The sequence below is a fragment of the Panthera leo genome, chromosome B3, assembly GCF_018350215.1.
Source record: "Panthera leo isolate Ple1 chromosome B3, P.leo_Ple1_pat1.1, whole genome shotgun sequence".
NCBI lineage: Eukaryota > Metazoa > Chordata > Mammalia > Carnivora > Felidae > Panthera > Panthera leo.
In genome coordinates, this window is record NC_056684.1 from 138,251,978 (window position 1) to 138,277,791 (window position 25,814).

General features: G+C 41.0%; 1 protein-coding gene across 6 annotated transcripts; it reads left to right on the forward strand.

Annotated features, from left to right (window-relative positions):
* The first annotated feature begins 58 nt into the window (after nt 1–58).
* LOC122223107 (GSK3B interacting protein) lies at nt 59–25,108 on the forward strand. 6 transcript variants are annotated; one of them, XM_042944230.1, is made up of 5 exons: nt 59–137; nt 15,812–15,872; nt 19,873–19,972; nt 20,679–20,937; nt 23,087–25,108. In XM_042944230.1, exons 4-5 carry the CDS (start codon nt 20,680–20,682, stop codon nt 23,246–23,248), a joined length of 420 nt encoding a protein of 139 aa, XP_042800164.1. In that variant the 5' UTR covers nt 59–137; nt 15,812–15,872; nt 19,873–19,972; nt 20,679; the 3' UTR covers nt 23,249–25,108. The 6 variants fall into 6 exon arrangements, with proteins under 6 accessions (XP_042800164.1, XP_042800161.1, XP_042800165.1 ...); XM_042944231.1 differs by lacking the exon at nt 59–137 and adding an exon at nt 149–453; XM_042944232.1 differs by lacking the exon at nt 59–137 and adding an exon at nt 496–925.
* The last annotated feature ends 706 nt before the right edge of the window (nt 25,109–25,814 follow it).

The window sequence follows — 25,814 nt, forward strand, 5'->3', positions numbered from 1 at the left end:
GGAGGCGGGGAGAAGGGCCCCGAAGGGAGCGGTTCCGGCTCCGAGGGGGCGGGGCGAGGGCGGGAGGCGGGACGGCGCCGCGGGGCCGCTCCAGAAGCCCCGGGAGGGAGGAAGAGGAGGACGCCGGGCGCGCGCAGGTGAGCCGTCGCGGGGCCGGATGCGGACGGACGGCCGCCGAGAGGGGCTCGGGGCCGCCCTGGGGCCCTGCGAGCGGGACGCAGCGGGCCGGGCCGTGGGGGGCGACGGCGGAAGGGGCCCGGTGGCCGCGTTGACAGGGGTCTGAGGGTGCGTTTGGCCTGGGCCGTGCGGTCACCCGGGACCCCGACCCCGGAAACGGGCGCTCCGAGCTCCGCGGGCCCCTCGCGAAGGGCTGCAGCACCTCCACGTCCTTCCCGCCCCCGGTATGGACCGGTGCCCATTGTCAGCAAGTTATGCGTCCCCCGCCTCTTTCAGGTATTGTTTCCCAAGCTTCGCCCTCGGTTCTGTTTGGCTAGCGGCTGGCAGTTTCCAGAGCGCTGCCTTCGTGCGGGGTGTGCTGCACCGGCGACCGGGAAACTTGAGTTTGGGAGGCATCTGTGGGCAGAACTGCTTTCTCTGACCGATGCCAGAGCCTCCGGACCCCGCCGAAACCTGGGCGAAGTACTTGTGCTGCTCTGGGAATCTGCGCAATCGTATTTCTGCCTTCATTTGGGGGGAAACTCCTGCAGAGGCCGAGCCGGCCGTTAACTTGGTCAACCCCCCCCCCCTCCCCGAAAGGCCTGCGTGCGGGTGTTCGGTGTCCTGGAGGCCAGATGCCCGGGGTTAGGATCCAGACTAGCCGAGCTTGAAATTGGGGGCGAACCTAAACAGAGCCGCGATACACAACGGTTTCATTAGGGATAGCGAATGAAGACGACCGGTTTAAGGAGATTTCGCTGATGTGTGGGTAAGTTCCACAAATGCCTTAGAAACACCGAGACAGCCCGGAAGTGTTGACAGATGAGAAAGCGGAAAAGCCCCTTTCCACAACCACCTTTTCATTTGAGAACCAGAGTGTTGTCTGGTATATGTAGTTGCTTGGATTGTTGGTTCCCCTCCTTCTGTGTAGACCTGTCCCAAGCATCCTCAGTAACTTCATTCCCCTTGCTCTTCATTCATTCAAAAACATTCGTTAAGGGTCCATTAAATCTAGGTCTCCGCAGTTGGTGATGTGGAGAAGGTAGAAAAGAACCCAAGGAGTCTGTGTTCTATAGTGAAAGGGCCATTAGTCTCTTCAGTAAGTATTGATTTATTGAGTGCTATGTGCCAGGGACTGTTCTCGGTGCTGGGGATACAGCAGTGAACGGATTCAGTGTCTGGCCTCATGGAGCTTCACATTTCACTGAAAGGAAGGGAAACAGTAATTAAATAGTATATCATATGCCCTGTGCTGGTAAGTGCTGTAGAAAAAACATAAAGCGATATAAAGAATGAAGAGGGAAGAGATTTACCACTTTTACGTAGAGGGGTAAGAGAAGGTCTGTCTTATTTAATAAGATAGTGTTGTTTTTTTTTTTTAAATATTTTCTTTTTATTTTATTTTTGAAAGCAAGAGAGACAGATCATGAGCGGGGGAAAGGCGGAGAGAGGGAGGAAGACAGAATACAAAACAGGCTCCAGGCTCCTAGCTGTCAGCACAGAGCCCTAGGAGGGGAGGGGGCGGGGCTAGAACTCACAGAACAGGAAACCATGACCTGAGCCACCCAGGTACCCCAATAAGGTGATGCTTTAAAAGAGACAGAGAAAACTGGGAAGCAAGGCATGGGAATACCTGAAGAGTTGTTTCCCGGGGCAGGGGAGCAGCAGGTGCAGACCCTATGGCAAGGGCATGCTTGGTGAGTTCAGAGAACATCAGCGGCGAATGAAGGGGAGTTGAAGCTGGGGGCTAGAGAGTGGGCAGTCTTACAGAGCCCCATAAGGACTTTGGCCTTTTACTCGGGGTGGGTGAATGGGTTAGAGAAGAGGAATGACATAATCTGGCCTAATTTTCCTCAGGGTCATGCTAACTGCGTTCTGGAGGTGGGAGGACCGAAGGAGAAAAAGCCAGACCAGTTAGAGAGAGGTATTGCAGTAATCCATGCAACAGAAGGCAGTAGCTTGGACTAGAGTAGTTAGTAGTGGTAAAGGTAGTAAGTAGCAGTTGGTTTCTGGGAGTATTTTGAAGATGGTAAGTAAGATGTGTGTACGAATAATAATTATGTTTGCCATAAAAAGAGTATAAACAAAGTGATGAAAAAGTGAGATCTCATCTGGCTGGGAATCAGAATAGGCCTTGGAAGATTTGAACTGCACTTTTGACAAATGGATACAGTTGACTTCTTTCAAGTCCGAGTGATATGCGACTTCTTTTGGAATACAGAATTGCATTCAGGCTGTCCGTGAAACACCTGAAATTTCAATCAGTAAAGAAAAATAAAAATCGGAAATTGTACAACTTACATGCTCCCTTTGAGTGTTAAGGGTGTTGCCTTGTGCATGCTATGTTTTCTAGGAGAAATTCAGCATAAATGTTAAGTCTTAGGACATAGCATTATTATACCTTTAGCTCAAATAGGCTATGAACTCACCGTAAATCCCAGTGCTATTTTCGTGTTTTCATCATCGCAAAATGTTAACACCTAGTGCTAATTAAATGAGGAAAGTGAAGAAACACCGTCAACTGAACACTGTCAACTTTTTAAGAATTCTGTAAAAGGCTTTGAAGTGACAGGTTAGAAGCTGTATACCAGAGCTACGTACATCCTTCAGAGAAATCCGTGTTAATGTGTGAAGCAAAAGGAAAACGGATGAAATGCTCTTGGCCTTTTGAGACTTGCACTTGAGGTAGGATTATTGGCTGTAGGGCTACCACATCGCATGGTCCTGGGAGTTGTACAAGACAGCAACGGCCACGGCACTTTACGTGGTGTAAAGAGGGCCAAACTCAGAGTTAAGTGGCTTGAGTTTCAGGGTCAGGTCTTTAGCTATCTTTTTAATATATAATAATTGACAGTATTTCCTGAGCTTAGCACCATGCTAAGCACTTTCCATAAACTCACTCAGTTAGTACTTGCGGTATCCCTCTAGGTAGGGGCTGTGGTTAGCTCTGTTTAGAGAGGAAGGACTGTGTGACTAGAGAGATTCAAGTATCTTGCCCCAAGTCTCAGAGTAAGTGGCAGAGCTCAGATTGCTGCCCTTTTCAAGACCCTTTAACCACCGCACCATAGTGGCCACTTCTTGTCCATATTGAGAGGATTTGCCAGGCTGAAAATCAACTAAAAGTAATCATGATTAAGATACTGCGTTCCAGCCCTCTGTGGACTTTTGCAATGTCAAACTCTCAAAGTGAAAATATGAACTCTATATACTGCTCTTGAAATCATGCCGCCTCTATTCTTTTATCATGTCATATGTATGAAGTGTGTTTTGTCATCAAGGACAAATCCACAGTCTTTTTGCAGCTCTTTGATGCTGTAAATTTGTGTTGAAACGCAGCAAAGCCTACTAAATTAGAGAATGAACAACTTAGTGATAAATACTTAGTGGTAACCAGTTCATAAATCCTCCAAAACACTAACATAGCACAAAGATTATACCAACGGACGAAGTAAGAGCTTGTTCCTAAATAATTGATGTATGATGCTATAACGAATGATTTTGGAAACTTTATACAAGGTGACACAATCTACCAGAATAACTGATAGCACCAGCAAGGTATTCCAATTTTTTGAAGGTGCTGGCGATGGAATATTGCTCAGAACCTGGTAAACAGCCAATTCAGAGTTGAAATGGAAAGCAGAGAGGTTTTCTATTTTATGTCTCTTTGGATATTGATTTCTCTTATGTTGCTTATACCGTACTTTATATTAAGTGTAGACCAAATCCTCTGCATAACCTAGAGGATTACATGGAAACAAACTAATGCTGGGAGGATTTTTATTTTAAGCGTTTGGTATTTGAGATTTTTCTTAGAATTTCATTTGTAATTTCTGGTTTTAAAGGAAAGGTTGTTTATGGGGGTATAGTGCTGATGCTTATTTACAGTTTTTTTTTTAATATGAACTTTATTGTCCAGTTGGTTTTCATACAACACCTAGTGCTCATCCCAACAGGTGCCCTCCTCAATGCCCATCCCCCACCTCCCCTCCCTCCCATCCCCCATCAACCCTGTTTGTTCTCAGTTTTTTTTTTTTTAATTTTTTTTAATGTTTATTTGTTTTTCAGAGAGAGAGACAGAGACAGAGTATGAGCAGGGGAAGGGCAGAGAGAGAGTGAGACAGAATCTGAAGCAGGCTCCAGGCTCTGAGCTGTCATCACAGAGCCTGACATGGGGCTCGAACTCACAAACCGTGAGATCATGCCCTGAGCCAAAGGTGGAGACTTAATGGACTGAGCCACCCAGGCGCCCCTGTTCTCAGTTTTTAAGAGTCTCTTATATTTTGGCTCCCTCCCTTTCTAACCTCTTTTTTTTTTTTTTTTTCTTCTTCCCCTCCCCCATGGTCTTCTGTTAAGTTTCTCAGGATCCACATAAGAGTGAAAACATATGGTATCTGTCTTTCTCTGTATGGCTTATTTCACTCAGCATAACACTCTCCAGTTCCATCCACGTTGCTACAAAAGGCCAGATTTCATTCTTTCTCATTGCCACGTAGTATTCCATTGTGTATATAAACCACAATTTCTTTTTCTATTCATCAGTTGATGGACATTTAGGCTCTTTCCATAATTTGGCTATTGTTGAAAGTGCTGCTATAAACATTGGGGTGCAAGTACCCCTATGCATCAGTACTCCTGTATCCCTTGGGTAAATTCCTAGCAGTGCTATTGCTGGGTCATAGGGTAGATCTATTTATAATTTTTTGAAGAACCTCCACACTGTTTTCCAGAGCAGCTGCACCAGTCTGCATTCCCACCAACAGTGCAAGAAGAGGGTTCCCGTTTCTCCGCATCTTCTCCAGCATCTATAGTCTCCTGATTTGTTCATCTTAGCCACTCTGACTGGCGTGAGGTGGTATCTGTGTGTGGTTTTGATTTGTATTTCCCTGATGAGGAGTGACGTTGAGCATCTTTTCATGTGTCTGTTGGCCATCCGGATGTCTTCTTTAGAGAAGTGTCTATTCATGTTTTCTGCCTATTTCTTCACTGGATTATTTGTTTTTTGGGTGTGGAGTTTGGTGAGCTCTTTATAGATTTTGGATACTAGTCCTTTGTCCGATATGTCATTTGCAAATATCTTTTCCCATTCTGTTGGCTGCCTTTTAGTTTTGTTGATTGTTTCTTTTGCAGTGCAGAAGCTTTTTATCTTCATGAGGTCCCAATAGTTCATTTTTGCTTTTAATTCCCTTGCCTTTGGAGATGTGTCAAGTAAGAAATTGCTGCGGCTGAGGTCAGAGAGGTTTTTTCCTGCTTTCTCCTCTAGGGTTTTGATGGTTTCCTGTCTCACATTCAGGTCCTTTATCCATTTTGAGTTTATTTTTGTGAATGGTGTAAGAATGTGGTCTAGTTTCATCCTTCTGCATGTTGCTGTCCAGTTCACCCAGCACCATTTGTTAAAAAGACTGTCTTTTTTCCATTGGATATTCTTTCCTGCTTTGTCAAAGATTAGTTGGCCATACTTTTGTGGATCTAGTACCAGGGTTTCTATTCTATTCCATTGGTCTATGTGTCTGTGTTTGTGCCAATACCATGCTGTCTTGATGATGACAGCTTTGTAGTAGAGGCAAAAGTCTGGGATTGTGCTGCCTCCTGCTTTGGTCTTCTTCTTCAAAATTACTTTGGCTCTTCGGGGCCTTTGGTGATTCCATACAAATTTCTAGCTTTGAGGAGAATGCTGGTACAGTTTTGATTGGGATTGCATTGAATGTGTAGATAGCTTTGGGTAGTATTGACATTTTAACAATATTCTTCCAATCCATGAGCACGGAATGTTTTTCCTTTTCTTTATATCTTCTTCAGTTTCCTTCACAAGCTGTCTATAGTTTTCAGCATACAGATATTTTACATCTTTGGTTAGGTTTATTCCTAGGTATTTTATGCTTCTTGGTGCAATTGTGAATGGGATCTGTTTCTTTATTTGTCTTTCTGTTGCTTCATTATTAGTGTATAAGAATGCAACTGATTTCTGTACATTGATTTTGTATCCTGCGACTTTGCTGAATTCATGTATCAGTTCTAGCAGACTTTTGGTGGAGTCTGTCAGGTTTTCCATGTATGATATCATGTCATCTGCAAAATGAAAGCTTGACTTCATCTTTGCCAATTTTGATGGCTTTGATTTCCTTTTGTTGTCTGATTGCTGTTGCTAGAACTTCCAACACTATGTTAAACAACCGCAGTAAGAGTGGACATCCTGATCTCAGGGAGACAGCTCTCAGTTTTTCCCCATTGAGGATGATGTTAGCTGTGGGCTTTTCATAAATGGCTTTTATGATGTTAAAGTATGTTCCTTCTATCCTGACTTTCTCGAGGGTTTTTATTAAGAAAGGATGCTGAATTTTGTCCAATGCTTTTTCTGCATCGATTGACAGGATCATATGGTTCTTATCTTTTCTTTTATTAATGTGATATAGCACACTGATTGATTTGCGAATGTTGAACCAGCCCTGCAGCCCAGGAATGAATCCCACTTGATCATGGTGAATAATTCTTTTTATATGCTGTTGAATTCGATTTGCTAGTATCTTATTGAGAATTTTTGCATCCATATTCACCAGGGATATTGGCCTATAGTTCTCTTTTTTTGCTGGGTCTCTGTCTGGTTTAGGAATCAAAGTAATGCTGGCTTCATAGAATGAGTCTGGAAGTTTTCCTTCCCTTTTTATTTTTTGGAACAGCTTGAGAAGGATAGGTATTATCTCTGCTTTACATGTCTGGTAGAATTCCCCAGGGAAGCCATCTGGTCCTGGACTCTTATTTGTTGGGAGATTTTTGATAACTGATTCAATTTCTTCACTGGTTATGGGTCCATTCAAGTTTTCTATTTCTTCCTGTTTGAGTTTTGGAAGTGTGTGGGTGCTTAGGAATTTGTCCATTTCTTCCAGGTTGTCCAGTTTGTTGGCATATAATTTTTCATAGTATTCCCTGATAATTGCTTTTATTTCTGAGGGATTGGTTGTAATAATTCTATTTTCATTCATGATTTTATCTATTTGGGTCATCTCCCTTTTCTTTTTGAGAAGCCTGGCTAGAGGTTTATCAATTTTGTTTATTTTTTCAAAAAAACAACTCTTGGTTTCATTTATGTGCTCTACAGTTTTTTTAGATTCGATATTGTTTATTTCTGCTCTGATCTTTATTATTTCTCTTCTTCTGGGTTTGGGGTGTCTTTGCTGTTCTGCTTCTGTTTCCTTTATGTGTGCTGTTAGATTTTGTATTTGGGATTTTTCTTGTTTCTTGAGATAGGCCTGGATTGCAATGTATTTTCCTCTCAGGACTGCCTTCGCTGCATCCCAAGGTGTTTGGATTGTTGTATTTTCATTTTCATTTGTTTCCATATATTTTTTAATATCTTCTCAATTGCCTGGGTGACCCATTCATCCTTTAGTAGGGTGTTCTTTAACCTCCATGGTTTTGGAGGTTTTCCAGACTTTTTCCTGTGGTTGATTTCAAGCTTCATAACATTGTGGTCTGAAAGTGTACATGGTATAATCTCAATTCTTGTATACTTATGAAGGGCTGTTTTGTGACCCAGTATGTTACCTATTTTGGAAAATGTTCCATGTGCACTTGAGAAGAAAGTATATTCTGTTGCTTTGGGATGCAGAGTTCTAAATGTGTCTGTCAAGTCCATATGATCCAATGTATCATTCAGGGCCCTTGTTTCTTTATTGATCCTGTGTCTAGATGATCTATTCTTGTTGTAAGTGGAGTATTAAAGTCCCCTGCAATTACCACATTCTTATCAATAAAGTTGCTTATGTTTGTGATTAATTGTTTTATATGTTTGGGGGCTTCCGTATTCGGGGCATAGACATTTATAATTGTTAGCTCTTCCTGATGGATAGACCCTGTAATTATTATATAATGCCCTTCTTCACCTCTTGTTACAGCCTTTAATTTAAAGTCTAATTTGTCTGATATAAGTATGGCTACTCCAGCTTTCTTTTGACTTCCAGTGGCATGATAAATAGTTCTCCATCCCCTCACTTTCAATCTGAAGGTGTCCTCAGGTCTAAAATGAGTCTCTTGTAGACAGCAAAAGATGGGTCTTGTTTTTTTATCCATTCCGATACCCTATGTCTTTTGGTTGGAGCATTTAGTCTATTTACATTCGGTGTTATTATAGAAAGATATGGGTTTAGGGTCATTGTGATATATGTAGGTTTCATGCTTGTAGTGATGTCTCTGGTACTTTGTGGTCCTTGTAACATTTCACTCACAGAATCCCCCTTAGGATCTCTTGTAGGGCTGGTTTAGTGGTGACAAATTCCTTCAGTTTTTGTTTGTTTGGGAAGACCTTTATCTCTCCTTCTATTCTAAATGACAGACTTGCTGGATAAAGGATTCTCGGCTGCATATTTTTTCTGTTCATCACATTGAAGATTTCCTGCCATTCCTTTCTGGCCTGCCAAGTTTCAGTAGATAAATCCGTCACTAGTCTTATCGGTCTCCCTTTATATGTTAAAGCGTGTTTATCCCTAGCTGCTTTCAGAATTTTCTCTTTATCCTTATATTTTGCCAGTTTCACTATGCTATGTCATGCAGAAGATCGATTGAAGTTATGTCTCAAGGGAGTTCTCTGTGCCTCTTGGATTTCAATGCCTTTTTCCTTCCCCAGATCAGGGAAGTTCTCAGCTATGATTTGTTCAGCCCCTTTCTCTCTCTCTTCCTCTTCTCTCTCTTCTCTTCCTCTCTTCCTCTTCTGGAATTCCTATTATACGGATATTGCATTTCATTGCATCACTTAGTTCTCTAATTCTCCCCTCATACTCTTGGATTTTTTTCTCTCTCTTTTTCTCAGCTTCCTCTTTGTCTCCATAATTTTATCTTCTAATTCACATATTCTCTCCTCTGCCTCTTCAGTCCCAGCTGTGGTCACATCCATTTTATTTTGCACCTCATTTATAGCATTTTTTAGTTCCTCATGACTGTTTCTTAGTCCCTTGATCTCTGTAGCAATAGATTCTCTGCTGTCTATACTTTTTTCAAGCCCAGCAATTAATTTTATGACCATTATTCTAAATTCTTGTTCTGTTATATTGCTTAAATCGTTTTTGATCAATTCGTTAGCTGTTGCTACTTCCTGGAGTTTCTTTTGAGGAGAGTTCTTCTGTTTCGTCATTTTGGGTAGTCCCTGGGGCGGCGGAACCGCAAGGCACTTCCCCTGTGGTCCGGAGTAACTTGTGTTGGTGGGCGGGCCGCAGTCAGACCCGATGTCTGTCCCCAGCCCACCGCTGGGGCCACAGTCAGACTGGTGTCTACCTTATCTTCCCCTCTCCCAGAGGCAGGACTCACTGTGGAGTGGTGTGGCCCCTGTCTGGGCCACTTGCACACTGCCAGGCTTGTGGTGCTGCTTTGAATGGGATCTGGCGTATTAGCCGGGGTGGATCCGCAGGTGCACAGGGGCAGGAGGGGCAGACTCGGCTTGCTTTGCCCTCGGTGGTCCCCTGTGGGAGGGGCCCTCCAGCCCTGGGAAGGAGGCAGACCCCTCGGAGGGATGGATCCACAGAAGCAGTGTTGGGTGTTTGCGCTGTGCAAGCAAGGTCAGTGACGGGAACTGGTTCCCTTTGGGATTTCGGCTGAGGGATGGGAGGGGGAGATGGCGCTGGCCAGCGTCTTTGTTCCCCGCCTAGCTGAGCTCTGTCTTCCGGGGCTCAACACCTCTCCCTCCCAGTGTCCTCTTGCCCTCCCGCTCTCTGAGTAGAGCTGTTGACTTTTAACATTTCAGATGTTAAGTCCCGCTGGCTGTCAGAACTCACTTAGGCCGGCCCCTCCGCTTTTGCAGGCCAGACTGGGGGCTCTGCCCGGCCAGGCGGCCTGCCCCTCCACCGCCCCGGCTCCCTCCCGCCAGTCCGTGGAGCGCGCACCGCCTCTCCGCCCTTCCTACCCTCTTCCGTGGGCCTCTCGTCTGTGCCTGGCCCCAAAGAGTCTGTTCTGCTAGTCTTCTGCCGGTTTTCTGGGTTATTTAGGCCAATGTGGGTGGACTCTAGGGGATCAGCAGAACGCGGTGAGCCCAGCGTCCTCCTATGCCACCATCTTCTCCGCTTATTTGCAGTTTAAAAGGCCTCTCAAATTAATGCTATCTGTGTATTTCTTCACTGTTAGTTCCCTCCATAATCAGCAAAAGTACCGTGCGATTCTGTTGGCTTGATTCGTTATTACTCAGTTGTGTATATGTGTCTCTGCCATTGTTGGAAATGGGGTGCAGAGTAATTTTATAAATCAGTGTACAAATGGAAAAATAGGCCATTTTCATTTGAATTGCAAATACCATGGGGGTGCCTGGGTGGCTCAGTCGGTTAAGTGTCCAACTCAGGTCATGATCTCATGGTTCTGGAATTCGAGCCCCGCTTCGGGCTCTGTGCTGACAGCTCAGAGCCTGGTGACTGCTTTAGATTCTGTGTCGCCCTCTCTCTCTGCCCCTCCTCTACTTGCTTTCTGTCTCTCTGTCTCTCTCAAAAATAAACAAACATTAAAAATTTTTTTTAATAAAATTCTGTATATTTGCAATACTATAAGTGATTCTGATTTTAATTTCAAAACACACATATATCTTAGAAAACACACAAAATGTTATGTGTTAACAGAAAACAAAGATTAAACTAGCTTTGGCTGATTCCTGAATGTTGCTAATTATAATGAATCAACTTTATTCATCTTTACTTTCAAAACACTTGTTTGAAGTGCAGATAAATTCAAACCTCTCAAGCTACCAGTTACTTTAACTATCTCAACAGCTTAGCTTCTCTAAGAAGAATGTTTCCGCTTCTATACCTTGTACTTCCCAATATATCATGTTTTCAAAACAGGTTTGTCTTATTGCAAACATAATATATTTCCTTTTTGCCATAGAAAAAGTAGAAGATACAAAGTTAAGAGGTTGGGAATAAAGGCCTTAGTAATCAATATCTTGATAACCAGTTTCCTGCATCTTCCAAAAAAACTACCAGAGCTCCAAAACCATACCACCAGATGGAGTAAGAGCTATCAAGAATTACCTTGGCTGTTTGCAAAACACAGTATCCTAACTGCAGTGGGAGGAGATATAAAGACTTAGAGAGGTCTAACTCGATACTAACCTGCTACCCTTCTACTAGCTTCCACCTCTGCTCATTAATTTTATACCCCTAGCTAGATCCAGTGCCTGGAATTTTAAGCCTTTTGAGTTAATGTCTAAGATTAGAGCAGTATTCTTTTATTTTTCACTAAAATATTTTTATCAGAAGCAAACTCTAGGGGTATGGAGGCATAACCTGAAGAGGATATGGCTTAAGACCTCCGTGTGCTTTAAAGTTCTAGGCAATTTTGCATCATGCTACCTAATACTGTTACTATAACAGTGACGTGTATTTGAGGGGAATGTCTACGCTGTTTATCCGGTTGCTTTGTATGCCCCTTGTCACAGGGCCAAGTATCACAGCTTGAGAAGCAGAGAGTTAGAGTTTTTTCTTTGGTTTATTCATTCGGAAGATATTCAGTGAGAAGCACCTGTCTGGCTTAGTCAGTGGAGTGTGTGACTCTTGATCTCGGGATTGTGACTTCAAGCCCCACGTTGGGTGTAGAGATTATAAATAAATAAACTTAAGTATATGTGTATATATATATATATATATATATATATATATATATATATACATACATACACACACACACACACACATACATATACATATGTGTGTGTGTGTGTATACATACGTGTATATAAATATATATACGTTCGGTAAAGATCTGCCTTATGGGAGATGTGCCGATGATGTAGACATCACGGACCCTGATTTGCAATGAAGTATGAAAACTTGCAGCAATACTGATGCAAAGGAAGAAGGACATAGTGATTTACTCTCTCTTGAGATCAGATACATAATCCTGAAATAAATGTGTCTGAGCTGAATTTTGAAGAATTAAAAGTCTAAAAGTACAGCTCAACTTTGAAAAATGCAGGCACCAACCCCCATGTAGTTGAAAGTCCAGATATAACTTTTGACTCCCCAAACTCTGAACCAATAGCCTACTGTTGACCTGAAGTCATACCAATGATATGAACAGTTAGCATATATTTTGTATGTTGCATGCATTATGTGCTTTATTTTTAACAATCAGCAGAGAAAAGACATTACTAAATAAGTCACAAAGAAGAGAAAATAGATTTATAGTACATTATCTTAAAAATCTGCACGTAAGTGGAACTATGCATATCAAACCCATGTTGTTCAAGGGTCACCTGCAGTGTCAAAATACAATGGTTTTTAAGTTTGAAACATGAGTCTCATACAAACTTAGTAAGCATGTGTCAGAAATGTATTTAACTCCATAGAGTGAGTCATGAGAATAGAAGGCACAGTCTAAGAAATACAGTTAATGATGTTGTAATAGCTGTGTAACAGGACAGGTGGCCACACTCGGGGTGAACACGGCATAACGTATGAACTTGTCATTAAGTTACATACCTGAGACTAACATCGTGTGTCAACTATACTCAAATTTGTGTAATGTATTTAATTCATTAATGAAGGAACTGGCAAGGTGGTAAAGCTGATCCAAAGTAATATGGGAAAGGAGTGCCTGGTTGGCTTGGTTGCTGGACAGTACGACTCTTGACCTTGGGGTCATGAGTTTGAGCCCCCATGTTTGGTGTAGAGATTACTTTAAACCTTTTATATATATATATATTGTCCAAAATCACTGAAAGAAAAACTGAGAAATAAGATCACAAAGTTAGCTCAAAACTGGCTACTGGGATATGCACTTGTAGCGAAGACAGAGGGACAGGGCCCAGATTTCCCCTTCTATCTGAAACAGTGAGAAAGTGGGCAAAAATATATGGGAGAAAAAGGCTTTTAAGACTTAGGGCATCAGACAATGAAGAACACTGATCCCTGAGAGACAAGATACAAATGAGATGAGCCCAGGGGCGCCTGGGTGGCTCAGTCAGTTAAGTGGCCGACTTCGGCTCAAGGTCATGATCTCGAGGTCTGTGAGTTTGAGCCCCGCGTCGGGCTCTGTGCTGACAGCTCAGAGACTGGAACCTGCTTCAGATTCTGTGTCTCCTCTTCTCTGCCCCTCCCCCGCTCATACTCTGTCTCTCTGTCTCAAAAATAAATATTAAAAAAAAAAAAAAATGAGATGAGCCCATTGCCCCAGCTTATTGCCTCAAGAGAATTTCTAGCCATGGCACCAGGAGAAGGAGCCCATGTGGAGCCCAGTAGTCTCCCTTCCCTTAATTGAGGATATGGAGCTAGGAGTTCAGAAAGGCGAAGCCAGCTAGGGGGGAATACTAGAAAGTAGAGAACTTCACAGAAAGCAAGAAATACACAGGGGATCCTTCTCCGGCCTGCAGCTGAATGCTGATCAACACGTAGGTGTGAGGAAACTACCCAAAAGAATTCGAGGACTTTTCAGAACTCAGACGGGACCAGGGATGTTCCTGTTCCTATCACCCTTAATGGAAAACCTCATAATCCCTAGGACATCAGAATGTTCAGAAAGGTTTTTGACTCTATAGTTGTGTCAAAATTAACCAGAAGTGAAGTGTAGCTTTGATACTGCCTTGAAAAGTCTAAAAGCAAGACCCAAAAGGACCAAGCTGTTTCCAGATAACTATGCCCCAGAAGAATGCTCAATAATAATTATAGGAGTATTAAAATAGCCAAGACCATACAAGGTAAAATACACATTGTCTGGCATCCGATAAAAAATTACCAGGCATGCAAAGCAGGTTTACTCTAGGTTTACAACCTATAGTAAGAAAAATCTATAAGTTGAAATTAACCCAGAAATAGCAAATCAGTAGACAGGGACATTAAAACTCTATTTCATATGTTTAAAAAGCTAGAGAAAAGACTGAACAAATTAGGCAGAGACATGGAAAATATGTATTTTTTTAATACTCAAGTTGAAGAGATTGGATACAGCAAAAGAAAAGATTCGTGAATTTGAAGACATAGCAATAAAAGCTCTTCAAAGTGAAACACAAAGAGAAAGAGACTAAAAACATGAAAAAAGGAGTAGGACAACTTCACTTAGACTAATGTTTATTAAATTGTGGCGTCCCTGAAGAGGGGAGGAACAGATCAGTGTTTGAAGAAATAATGGCCAAGGGACACCTGGGTGGTTCATTCGGTTGAACATCCAACTCTTGGTTTTAGCTCAGGCCATGATCTCATGATTTGTGAGTTGAAGCCCTGTGCCTGTCTCTGCCCTGATAGTGCAGAGCCTGCTTGGGATTCACTCTCTCCCTCTCTTTGCCCCTCCCCCACTCATGCATGCTCACACTCTCTCTCAAATAAATAAAAACTTAAAAAAAAAGAGTTTCCAAATTTTTCCAAATTTGTTAAAAACTATATAAACCCACAGATGCAAGAGACTCAGTGAACCCCAAGTAAAAGAAACAAGGAAAACTACACCAAGAGGAACAGAGATAACAGTGACATTAGATTTCTCATAGGAAATCACATAAGCAAGAAAATAGAGAAACATCTTTAAAGTCTTGAAAGGCAGGGAAGGGGGGGGGGGGGAACCCTGTTAACCTAGGATTCTATACCCGGCAAAACTATCTTTGAAAAATGAAGGTAAAAGGAAGACTTACTTAAATAAAAGCTGAAAGAATTTATTAACAGCGGGTCTGCACTACAGGAATGTTAAAGGAAATGTTCAGGCAGAGAAATATGATACAAATCATAGACACAAATGTAGACAAACAGGAAGGAATGTGGAACACCAGAGATGTAACTATCTGGTTAAATATAAAATACTTGTTTTCTTATTATCTAAATATCTGAAAAATTATTGACTGTTTAAAACAAAAGTAGTATGTACTATCAAGTTTCTGACATGTAGAAATAAAATAAGACAAAAATAGCACAAAGGCTACATAGTATACTCTTGTAAAGTTCTTATACTGTACATGAAGTGGTATATCACTTCAAGGTTGAAGGTAGATGATGATAATTAAAGATGTATAGAGTAAAGTAACCACTAAAAACACACAAAGAGTTCTAGTTAATAAGCCACCAAACGATATAAAATAGAATCCTAAAAAGTGGTCAGTCCAAAAGTAGGCAGAAAAAGAAGGAAAAGGGAAGAGAGTATAAATCGCATAAAGAAAAAACAAGGTAAATAATAACTGTATCAATAATTATAGTAATGTTAAATATAAGTGGTCTAAACACTACGATTAAAAGGTAAAGATTGTCAGATTGGATAAAAAGGCAGGACCAAACTATATGCTGCCTAAAAGAAACCCACTTTAAATATAAAGACGTTGTTATTACCATTCTCAAAGCTTAAAACTATTATATCAAAATCAAATTTTCGTGTCTGGGTATCAGCACCCATCAAATTGGGCCATCTGTATCTATTATTACTCTCCTAACATTGTCCTTGTATTAGACTAGTTAGACTAGTCTCCTCAGAATTCCTGCCACACCCCATGCAGATTTTTGCTTATGCTGTGTTCCCTATGAAGAATTCTTCACAGCTCTAAGGTTCTTTCTGCTTTACCCATAATTTCATCTGTGCTCATTCAAGACCAGTTTTGACTGACCTGTGCCATGAGTCAAAGTCAAGCCGCATCATAAATGACAATTGCATCATAGATCACAGAATGTCAGAGCTCTCAAGAGCAGTAAAGAATTTGTCTGTTTCCCTTATTTTATAGGTGAGAAAACCATGAGTCCAGTGAGGTTACGTGACCAGCCCAAGTTCGTACAAGTTTAGTGGTAAGTTTGTAGTAGGACAAAAACATTGCTTTCTCTAATTATCTGCCACTCACGATTAAGTACATCTCTTAGGTTATAATTACGATGCATGTGCGTAGCGTTAATATTTATGTACGTATTTCATGTGCTTGTCTTATTTCCCAAACTAAGCTACCAGTAGAAACCTTTAATTAGTATTCTAATGCTTAGAAAAATGCTGGATATATAGATGCACAGTGGATTACGATATTCAATTAATAAACGTAGAGTCTAAATTGACAAGATCACAAAACGTAAAAATAATTCATTACTTTTTACCATTTGAAACAAAATGGTTAATTACCCTCCATGGGGTAGCTAAGATTCAAAATGTTTTTTCTAACATGTATTTCTAAATCTTGCTACTCCTATATAAAATAAGTTTCCTTTAGTACTTTTCTATCTACTGATTTTTTTCAACCATAGTATAAACTCAGTTAATCATGTTAATCATTTTACTCATGAGTATGCATAAAGGTCTATACCTGTGCTGTCTGCTACAGGAACCACTATTTAAACTTAGATGAGTGAAAATGAAATAAAATTTGAAATTCAGTTGCTCAGTCACTCTAACCAAGCTTGCTGGTAGCTATTCTGTGCTGATAAAGAATGTTTCTGTCATCGCACAAAATTCTGTCGGGTCTAGAATTTGTTATATGATGATAAATTGTTTTGCCTGCAGAAAGGGAAACCAGAGATTTTTACCAGGTTCTCATACTGATGAGAGAACCATTCTGGTAACCAGACTGTAGCTCCGAGGTGTCAGTAGTAATCCCAGTAGTGTCCCTTCACCGAAACGGACATGCATCCCCTCATCCTGTGTGGTGCAGGCCTCCACAGCCAGGTACACGAGATAATCCATTGAGAAGTAAGAGAAAATAGTTTACAGTTTCTATTTTACCTGCTCCTGTTTAAATTCATATTTGTGTGTTTGTAATATTTTAATTGTAGTAGAATATGTGTCTAAGTAGACACACACCAAGGTGTCGCTCAAAGTATTTTTGTTCCTGGAATGCGTAATCAGAAATGCGGAAGCCATTTCCTTAGTGTCCCGGTGATAAAGCCACCCTGTTGCTCCCTGGTCTCTCTGCTGTAGCTCCTGCACTGTCCCCACCAACCGACTGCCTGTTTTTTGGCTCTGTGTTCAATCTCCTCATGAGAGGATCTGTTTGGATAGGCCACTCACCATCCGGAGTCCAGTAGTTGGACAGAGCTCTTGACCCAGGATACTTTATAAACCCCTTGCCAGCCTCGAGATGGTACCTTTCATTGAAACACCATCCCCGGTATTTTGCTGCGATCATGGTCCCGGAGTGACAGAGTACAAAGCATGAGCCTGTAATTAAGGAACCTTTCCAAAGAAAGCACTGAGCTTGGCAGGTGCTCTGAGCCTTCTTTTAAGAGAACCATGGAAACTGCCTAGTACTTTACATCGCCCATCCAGTGTGTGTATTAAAAATAAATTATAACTTCCAAAAAAGAAAGTCAGAAAATGAAGTCTCTTTGACTATCTTCATACTCCTTTCCTGCCAATAGGGTACAGACACTGTGGTGGACAGAATAATGGCCCCCAAAGATGTCCGTGTTTTAATCACCAGAAACTGAATATGTTACCTTATATGATAAAAGGAACTTTGCAGGTTTGATTAACTCTAGGGCCGTGGGTCTGGGACGTATCCTTGATTGTCCGGGTAGGCCCAGTGTAAGTACAAGGCTCCTTGTAAGAGGGGGGCCCATGTCAAGAGTCAGGAAAGGAAGGTGTCACTGCAGAACCGGAGGGTGGAGTGATGTGTTCTGAAGGTACAGGAAGGGACCATGAGCCAAGGAATACCGCCAACTTCTAGAAGCTAGAAAAGACAAGAAAACAGATTCTCCTTTGAAGGTTCCAGAAGTATTGCATCCCTGCTGATACCTGGATTTTAGATTTCACTCCTTCAGAATTATAGGAAAAGAAGCGTGTTGTTTTAAGCCACTAGATTTGCGGTAATTTGTTACATTAGAAATAGGAAGCTAATACAGATGCATACTTCTATTCACGTTTTACAGAGCTTTTATTAGGCACTTTCTGTGTGATAGGCACAAAAATATCAGAGTTTAATTTTTTTATTTTTTTAAAGTTTATTTATTTTGAGAAAGAGCACATGCATGCGCAAGGTGGGGACAAAAAGAGAGGGAGAGAGAGAATCCCAGTCTCTGTGCTGTCAGTGCGGAGCCCGATGCAAGGCTCGCAAGACTCGATCCGAAGGCCCCATTTTTAAAATCTCTTTACTTTTATAAAACCAGTGAAGAGCTAGGGACACCTGGGTGGTTCAGTCAGTTTAGCATCCAACTCTTGATTTCAGCTCAGGTCATGATCTCACGGTTCGTGGGATTGAGCCCCACATGCTTAGCATGGAGCCTGCTTGGGATTCTCTTTCTCTGTCTCTCCCTCTCGGCCCCTTCCCCCCACCCCCAAATAAATAACAAATGAATATAAAAAACCGTTGACAAGCTAGATCAGTCACTGCTTTTCATTTTGTGTAGACTTGTATATCAGTTAGGATGCTTTCAGTTGCCTGTAAAGAATGGGAAATTGTTGGATTCAGTAACTGAAAATGTGAAGGTCGGACAGCTGTCAGGACTTTGGCCCCATTTCCCTCTGTATCTCTTAGCTCTGTTCTTCCCCACTGTCAGGATCCTGCTTGGGCTAGTTTCCTGTCTCAGGATGGCCACCGGGAACAACTGGGGCTGTGCGCTCAAACTGTTCTGGATTGAAGTGACTAGAAAGAATTCATGCATTGATTAGGACAGTCTTTAGCCAGGACTGGAGTCAGTCTCACTCATGTTGCTTGGTTACCTGACTCAGGTAGGAGAAGGAAGTGTTGTTAGGAAAAGGAAAGTGTATCGATAAAGCAAGAACCTGTTAAAAACAACAAAAGATAAAATTGTAATATCTTGAATACTGCTTCAATACTAACATGTATCGTTTTCATGTATATATATCATCACCAGCAGTTCTGAACATGTCTATTTTATGCATCATGTAAAGACATTCTAGGAAAAACTCTTCTAAAAGATTGTAGTTAGGAAAGTTGTGTCTTTTTTGTCCACTGGTGATAATTATTACAGAACAGTTGGATGACTAACTTTATTGACCTGTGAGGATGTCTTCATTCTGCTGTTGGATTCTTCATCTTTCTCCATCATTAAAGTCCTAATTACAATGATTTAGACTTTTGCTTTAAAAGCTTGTCAAGATTTCTCATATAAACATCTTTTTTATGTGATGATTATCATTTCTGACATCCACAATTGAGGTACCTGTAGAAAAAGAGCTGGAATTTTTAAGATAGTAGAAAAATTATATAAATATTCATAACAAGTTGGAGAATCAATCACACTATATTCAGGACAATGGATGCTTATTCTAGCTCAGAGAAATGAAATCTTAACTGACTTTTAAAGCCTGCGGGTAAAAAGAAACCATATTTTCTTCTAAAGAAGCCTCCCTACGTTCCAACGCAATCTGACATTCATTAACTTTTCTCATTTGTGTATTTCAAATTTTAACAATACTCACTGCTACCCCAGTCACAGAAGAGAAGCTAGAACTACATAGCAGCCGGCAGTAATGTTGGATTGAGTTCGCCTGAGAAATAATATTTTTCAAATTATAATCTTTGGATCAGTTCAAAGAAGTGGTGAAAACATGAGTCATTCAGTAAATGTTGTTGGGACAGTAAGCCATCCATTTCAAAAATAAAGCTACACAAAATAAATTCCAGCTGGATCAGAGAATTAACTACACATACAGAGAATGAGAGCTCAGAAGAGTGCTTAAGAGGTTTTTAAAATGTGATCATCCGATGGGGAAGGCCTTCTTAAAACCCCAAATCCAAAAGTCATAAAAGGAGCTATTGAGAGTAGTGTAGTGTAGTGGGTCAGAATTTGTATTCTGATTTCAGAGACGAGCTGAGTTCATTTCCATTTCTGTTTTTTACAGCTGTATGATCTCGGAACTAAGAATACCCTGTAAATATTCAGAAAGATGTTTCATCGAAAAAGTATATACTCACTGAGGCCTCATTCTGCCTCTCAAATGGGTAAATATTAGAAAAGATTGTCAAGAGGGTAGTGAAAAAGAGTATATAGTCCCTCATATTCTATTCACAGGGTATAAATGAGTACAGCCTGTTTTTTGAAGGTGAATCAGCAGTCTGTTGAAAGTTAAAATGAGCATACACTCTGACTCAGCAATTCCAATTTTAAATACCTACACTAGAAAAATTATTACACATTAGAAAGAAGAATGTACTAGGATTTTTATTGAGACATTGTTTGAAATAGCTAAAAACTAATATTCTGAATTAGTGTCACTGTGGGGGAGGAGTGGAAAACCTAGGTCTTTTTTTTTTTTTTTTTAAATCTGTACATGTCTGTGAAAAACAATCAAAAATGGTTTTAAATTTTTTTAACGTGTATTCATTTTTGAGAGACAGAGCGAGAGGGGGAGGGGCAAAGAGAGGGGAAGACACAGAATCCAAATTAGGCTCCAAGCTCTGAGCTGTCAGCACACAGCCCCACGCGGGGCTCGAACCCACGAACCGTGAGATCGTGACCTGAGCCGAAGTCGGACACTTAACTGACTGAGCCACCCCGGCGCCCCCCAAAAATGGTTTTAGACAGTATTTTCCCTAAAAGTTGTTACTAATTCATTACTGTTTTCTATTGGGCCGTAGCTACTTTTCATCAAGCAATAATATTTGGCATGTCCATCTGTAAACACGTTTTATATCTGCTTCTTTGCAGAATGGAAACAGACTATAATCCCATGGAGCTAAGTAGCATGTCAGGATTTGAAGAAGATGCGCAGCTTAATGGTTTTGAAGAAGCTGATATGAAAGATATGAAGCTAGAAGCTGAAGCAGTTGTCAACGATGTTCTCTTTGCTGTTAACAACATGTTTGTCTCAAAAAACTTGCGCTGTGCAGATGATGTGGCCTATATCAATGTGGAAACAAGAGAGAGGAACAGATACTGCCTGGAGCTGACTGAAGCAGGGCTCAGGGTAAGTCACCTTTCTTTTTAGGGGAAAAAAAAAATTTATTGCCGTCTTTACCACTTTAGGGGTCGGGGAGTGGGAGGGGTGCTAACTGAGGACACTCAGCAGTTCCAAGATTTTTGTAAGGAAACTTTTTTCCCTACGAATTCTTACTGATTCTAAAGTCTTTGGGTCAACATGGGGAAATTGGATTTTTTGAAAAAGAAAAGCCATTTGATTTGCAGAGTGTTACTTTGCTTTGATCATCACCCCCCCAAAGTAACTTATTTCTTGTCTGTAGCTAAATATACCCGCCAAAATCAGGCATTCTCTACACTGGATGAGTTTTGCGATCATTGTGTTAAGAGGACCTTTCCCCACCTCTCATAAAATGTCTCTTCTGGGGCACCTGGGTGGCTCAGTCTGTTGAGCATCTGACTCTTGATTTCGGCTCAGGTCATGATCCCAGGGTCGTGGGATTGAGGTCTGCATTAGGCTCTGTGCTGGGCGTGGAGCCTGCTTGGGACTCTCTCTCTCCCTCTCACTCTCTCTGCCCCTCCCCTGCTCCCTGCTCACGTGCTCGCTTGCTCGCTCCCTCAATAAATAAACTTAAAAAAAAAAACAACAGAAATAGGCAAATGAAGAGTAGAGATACATGACCCTGCATAAATTAATGTGATCTTACATGGATTAATTCCAAGGTGATGGTGTGAAGGTAGGAAGGATTCTGATCAGAGTGAGAACCCAGTGTGAATTTGAGTCATCTTGGGTGAGTCATTCTGCCTCTCTGAGTCCTTGCTTCTTTATAACCTAGAGACTAGAAAAGGAAGGAAGGAAGGGAGGGAGGGAGGGAGGGAGGGAGGGGTAAGAAAACTAAAGAGGATGGGGGGATGATTATATGAATAGCTTGCAGAAAGGTCTAGATCACTTACAAACCTGGCACATAGGTATCCAAATATTTGTTTTTGCACTTTTACTCAGTTAAGTTACTGAGCATCTGTCCTGTGTCAGGAATTGAAAATCAAACCATGAGTAAGACATGATCCCCATCCACTAGGAAAACTACCATCTAGCAAGGAAGAGAGGGGCAAACGGAACTGTAATCCAAGCAGACGGTGCTGCGGCCTGGCGGTTCTGAAGAGGGGTGACTCGTCGTCTGTAGATGCCTGCCTCTGCCTTTTATTTAAAGCAAAAACAGTGCCACTTCCAACATAAACTTGCATCTTCTATGACTTGAGTAGATGCCATAAAAAATTAGAGTTCATATACGGAATTCACACGCTTTGGTCAAGTCAACAAAAACTAAATTGATTTCCCCCTACCCTGTGCTGGTGAACCCGGATTCATCTTGTTGGGGAAAAAAGCTCTCATTGTGTTTAAAGACAACGCACACAGAGAATAGCATTCCCTTTTATCTCACAGGGCTGAGCACTTGTTTCCCTGACAGATAGGTAATGTGCTTATAACGTTAAACTAGTAATGTAACTAATTGTAAAGCATGATCAATAGAGATTCTTTAAAGATAAGATCTTTTAAAAATTTTTGAAAAAGAAATAAGTGAAAAATAATTTTTGTAAATCTTTAAAATATAGACTGATATATATATTATCTATGATGTGCCTTTAATTAATGATCCTTAATATATGTGGGATTAAATAGAAGGACGGTCCAGTCTATGAAAATGAAATACTGGTTCTGTGTAGCTTTCTACATTCCTTTTTAGGATCAGGAGTAGGTAAATTAAACTTTTACATTTTGAGAAAAGAATGATAAAGAGGGCATTTTAAAGCTGGTGGTGTTCCCATGTTTCAGACTGATTAGAAATATGCATATTCTAGGGGCACCCGGGTGGCTCAGTCGGTTAAGCGTCCAACTCTTGGTTTCGGCTCAGATCGCGATCTCACGGTTTCGTGAGATCGAGCCCTGCATCGCACTCTGTGCTGGCAGCGCGGAGCCTGCTTGAGATACTCTCCCTCCCTCTCTCTGCCCCTCCCCCATCACATGGTCTCTGTCTCTCAAATAAGATGAAATAAAACTTAAAAAAGAAATCTGCATATTCTGACTATTGATTGAGAAATCATGTCGTTGGGGAATGACCTGTGTAAACACTTGGTTTTTGCTTTCTGTACCGAGATGAAGTCTGGTTCTTTAATTCACTGTTGCATTTCTCTTGTAGGTGGTAGGCTATGCTTTTGACCAAGTGGACGATCACTTACACACCCCCTATCATGAAACAGTCTACTCTTTGCTGGATACCCTCAGCCCTGCCTACCGGGAAGCATTTGGAAACGCACTCCTTCAAAGACTGGAAGCTTTGAAAAGGGATGGACAGTCATGACTAAGCTTTTTCCTTCTAGAGGGGGCTGCTGCTGGTACAAAATGTTGACATAAAGCTTGAAATTCTTACATATTGTCATAGTAGAAAATGCATCTTTGGTTTTAGGTCTGTCATTTCTTCAAATTTGGGCTTTTGACTCATATTATTATTGACTAATGGATTCTCTTTCTTAGTTTTGGATTCATTAAGGGAATCCTGAGGCCATTGCTGTGACACCATCATTAAGACCTTCAAATTTCTTCATATAGTATCTCTGCATTTCAAAACCTAATCAGTATTTCATTCTGTTGTTTCAGGATTTCAATGCTGCCAGCACTGTCTTTTACATAGGAAATTCTAGGTTTGCACAGTAATAGACAGGAATTAAAATGACCTAACTTCAGACTTTGATTCAGCTTGCTGAATCAGGGGTCTGCTACTAGCTTGGACTGACTTTGTAGTAATTATTTTGCTACTAGCCTTATCGGAAACAAATTATCAACTAGTTTCCCCTGCACAAATTTTGGAATTCACTGCTTCACCTAATCTATTTATATTACTAATATGGACTGATAACGATGAATTAATTATATATATTACTTCGCTAGTATTAAATGGAAAACAGGTACTGAAATGATAGTCCTGTATTCCTTGTTTGCAACAGCCAGCCAACTAAGAGGACAAACCGTTAGCAAATGAATGTAGTAATCACTTCTTTCCAAGATATTGAAGCACATAAGCAAATATAGGAACAGGCTCCATTTTTCTTAACAAAAAAACATCTTCAGTGTGTGTGTGATTGAAAAGGATGAAGATTCTGATGTCCTAGAAGACAATATTTTGGCCTGTGTTGATTCTTATTATGAATGTTTGTTTACATAATGTACAGTATATATTCAGAAAGTATTTTTGCTTCTACGTTTGCTTTCTCTAACGCAGTGCTCTGGTATCCCCGCAGCTCCCCCCACCCCCCGCCCTTTCCCAACAGATGCACAGTGTGCTGTCTCCATGCTAAATCTGAATGTAATGTGAGTGCATCGTGTGGGTTTGAAACCAAAGGATGAATGGAACATTCAGAAGCTTAATATTTAAAAGAGGGAGACTCGGTTTTTATATTTGATTACAGGTACTGATATTCATAAAAAGAAACTGTGCCATGCTGCTACATGGTTTCAAGTACACGTGGGATACGAAGGATCGGGGAGTCGACTTTGTAGTAGCAATCTAAAGCAGCAGCCGTGGAAATGTCGAACTACATTCTGCATCTGGACGCACCTCCGTAATTTGTCATCTGCGGACCTTTTTGAATCGTGATTAGGCAATAGGTACTTTTAGGCTCTGAAGGTCATGTAGACCAGATTGAAGTTTGGTTTGTATCAGTATTCATCGTCAAAGGTCACCGCAAGGCTCTAGCTACGTTCGCTAAATGCGTGTTCATTCACAACTTTATTTTCAGATGCTAACTGTTTGGGCAGTGAAGTCCAACTGCAGGTCGGATTTTCTCACGCTTACTCTCAGGCTAAATAAATGTAAAGGAGATTTGTAAAGTTTGAATAAAATTCTGTTTACTCATTCTGAGCTAAGTATGAACAAAAGTGATTGTATGTTCGAAAATTGACATTGTCCGTTTTGTGATAAGCGGCTGGTTCCAGGAGCTTGTGTGTCCATTTTTGAATTCCATATTGTTACATTTTGTTGTCAAGTGATTTGCTCTTTTTATTATTATGAAAGAGGAACAGAGAGAGAAGACATTAATAAAGCTATACAGACACTAAAACTATTTCATCTAGGTTGTTTAAAGAATTTAGTAAGACAAATAAAGTAACAAGTAAAAGATGAAGGAAGCCTTGATTTCACTCCCCCAAAAAGGGGGAGGAAAAAGAAAAACCTCTAAATAAGTAACTCTTACAAGTCAACAAGAAAAAAAGGGAACAGTGGGCATATAATATGATCAGACAACTCCGGAAAATATATAGATGTTCAGGAACCACTTGAAAGATATTCAACCTGACCAGTAATTCAAGAAAGGAAAATAGGGTTAGCTGTGTATTTCACCTAATAATTTGATAATTTCTCTTATTTAAATATAATCATCTCAATAAGGATTTAGTGAGGGGCACTCTTACATTCTATCAGAGGGTATATTGAAACCTTTGTGGAAAACACAGGTAATAGAGCCTTTATAAAAAGCTTTTAACTTATGGACTGGTAGTATCTTAGCTATCTAGCATAGGGAAGTGATTCAGCAGAAGATACACTACAAGGATACTCATTTTCTCTAACGAAACATTGGAAAGGCTCTAAAAAGTGGTTGTTATGCTACGTCCTCCTGATGGAAAAATGTGCGGCCGTTAAAAATCATGAAGAAAGGGGTGCCTGGGTGGCTAGTCAGTGGAGCATCCCACTTCGGCTCAGGTCATGATCTCACAATCCGTGAGTTCGAGCCACACATCAGGCTCTCTGCTGTCAGCACAGAGCCCCCCTTCAGTTCCTCTGTCCACCCCTCCCCACCTCAACCCCTCCCCCTGCTCATGCGCTCTCAAAAATGAACTTCAAAAAATAATGAAAAAAAAATGGCAACGGGAAA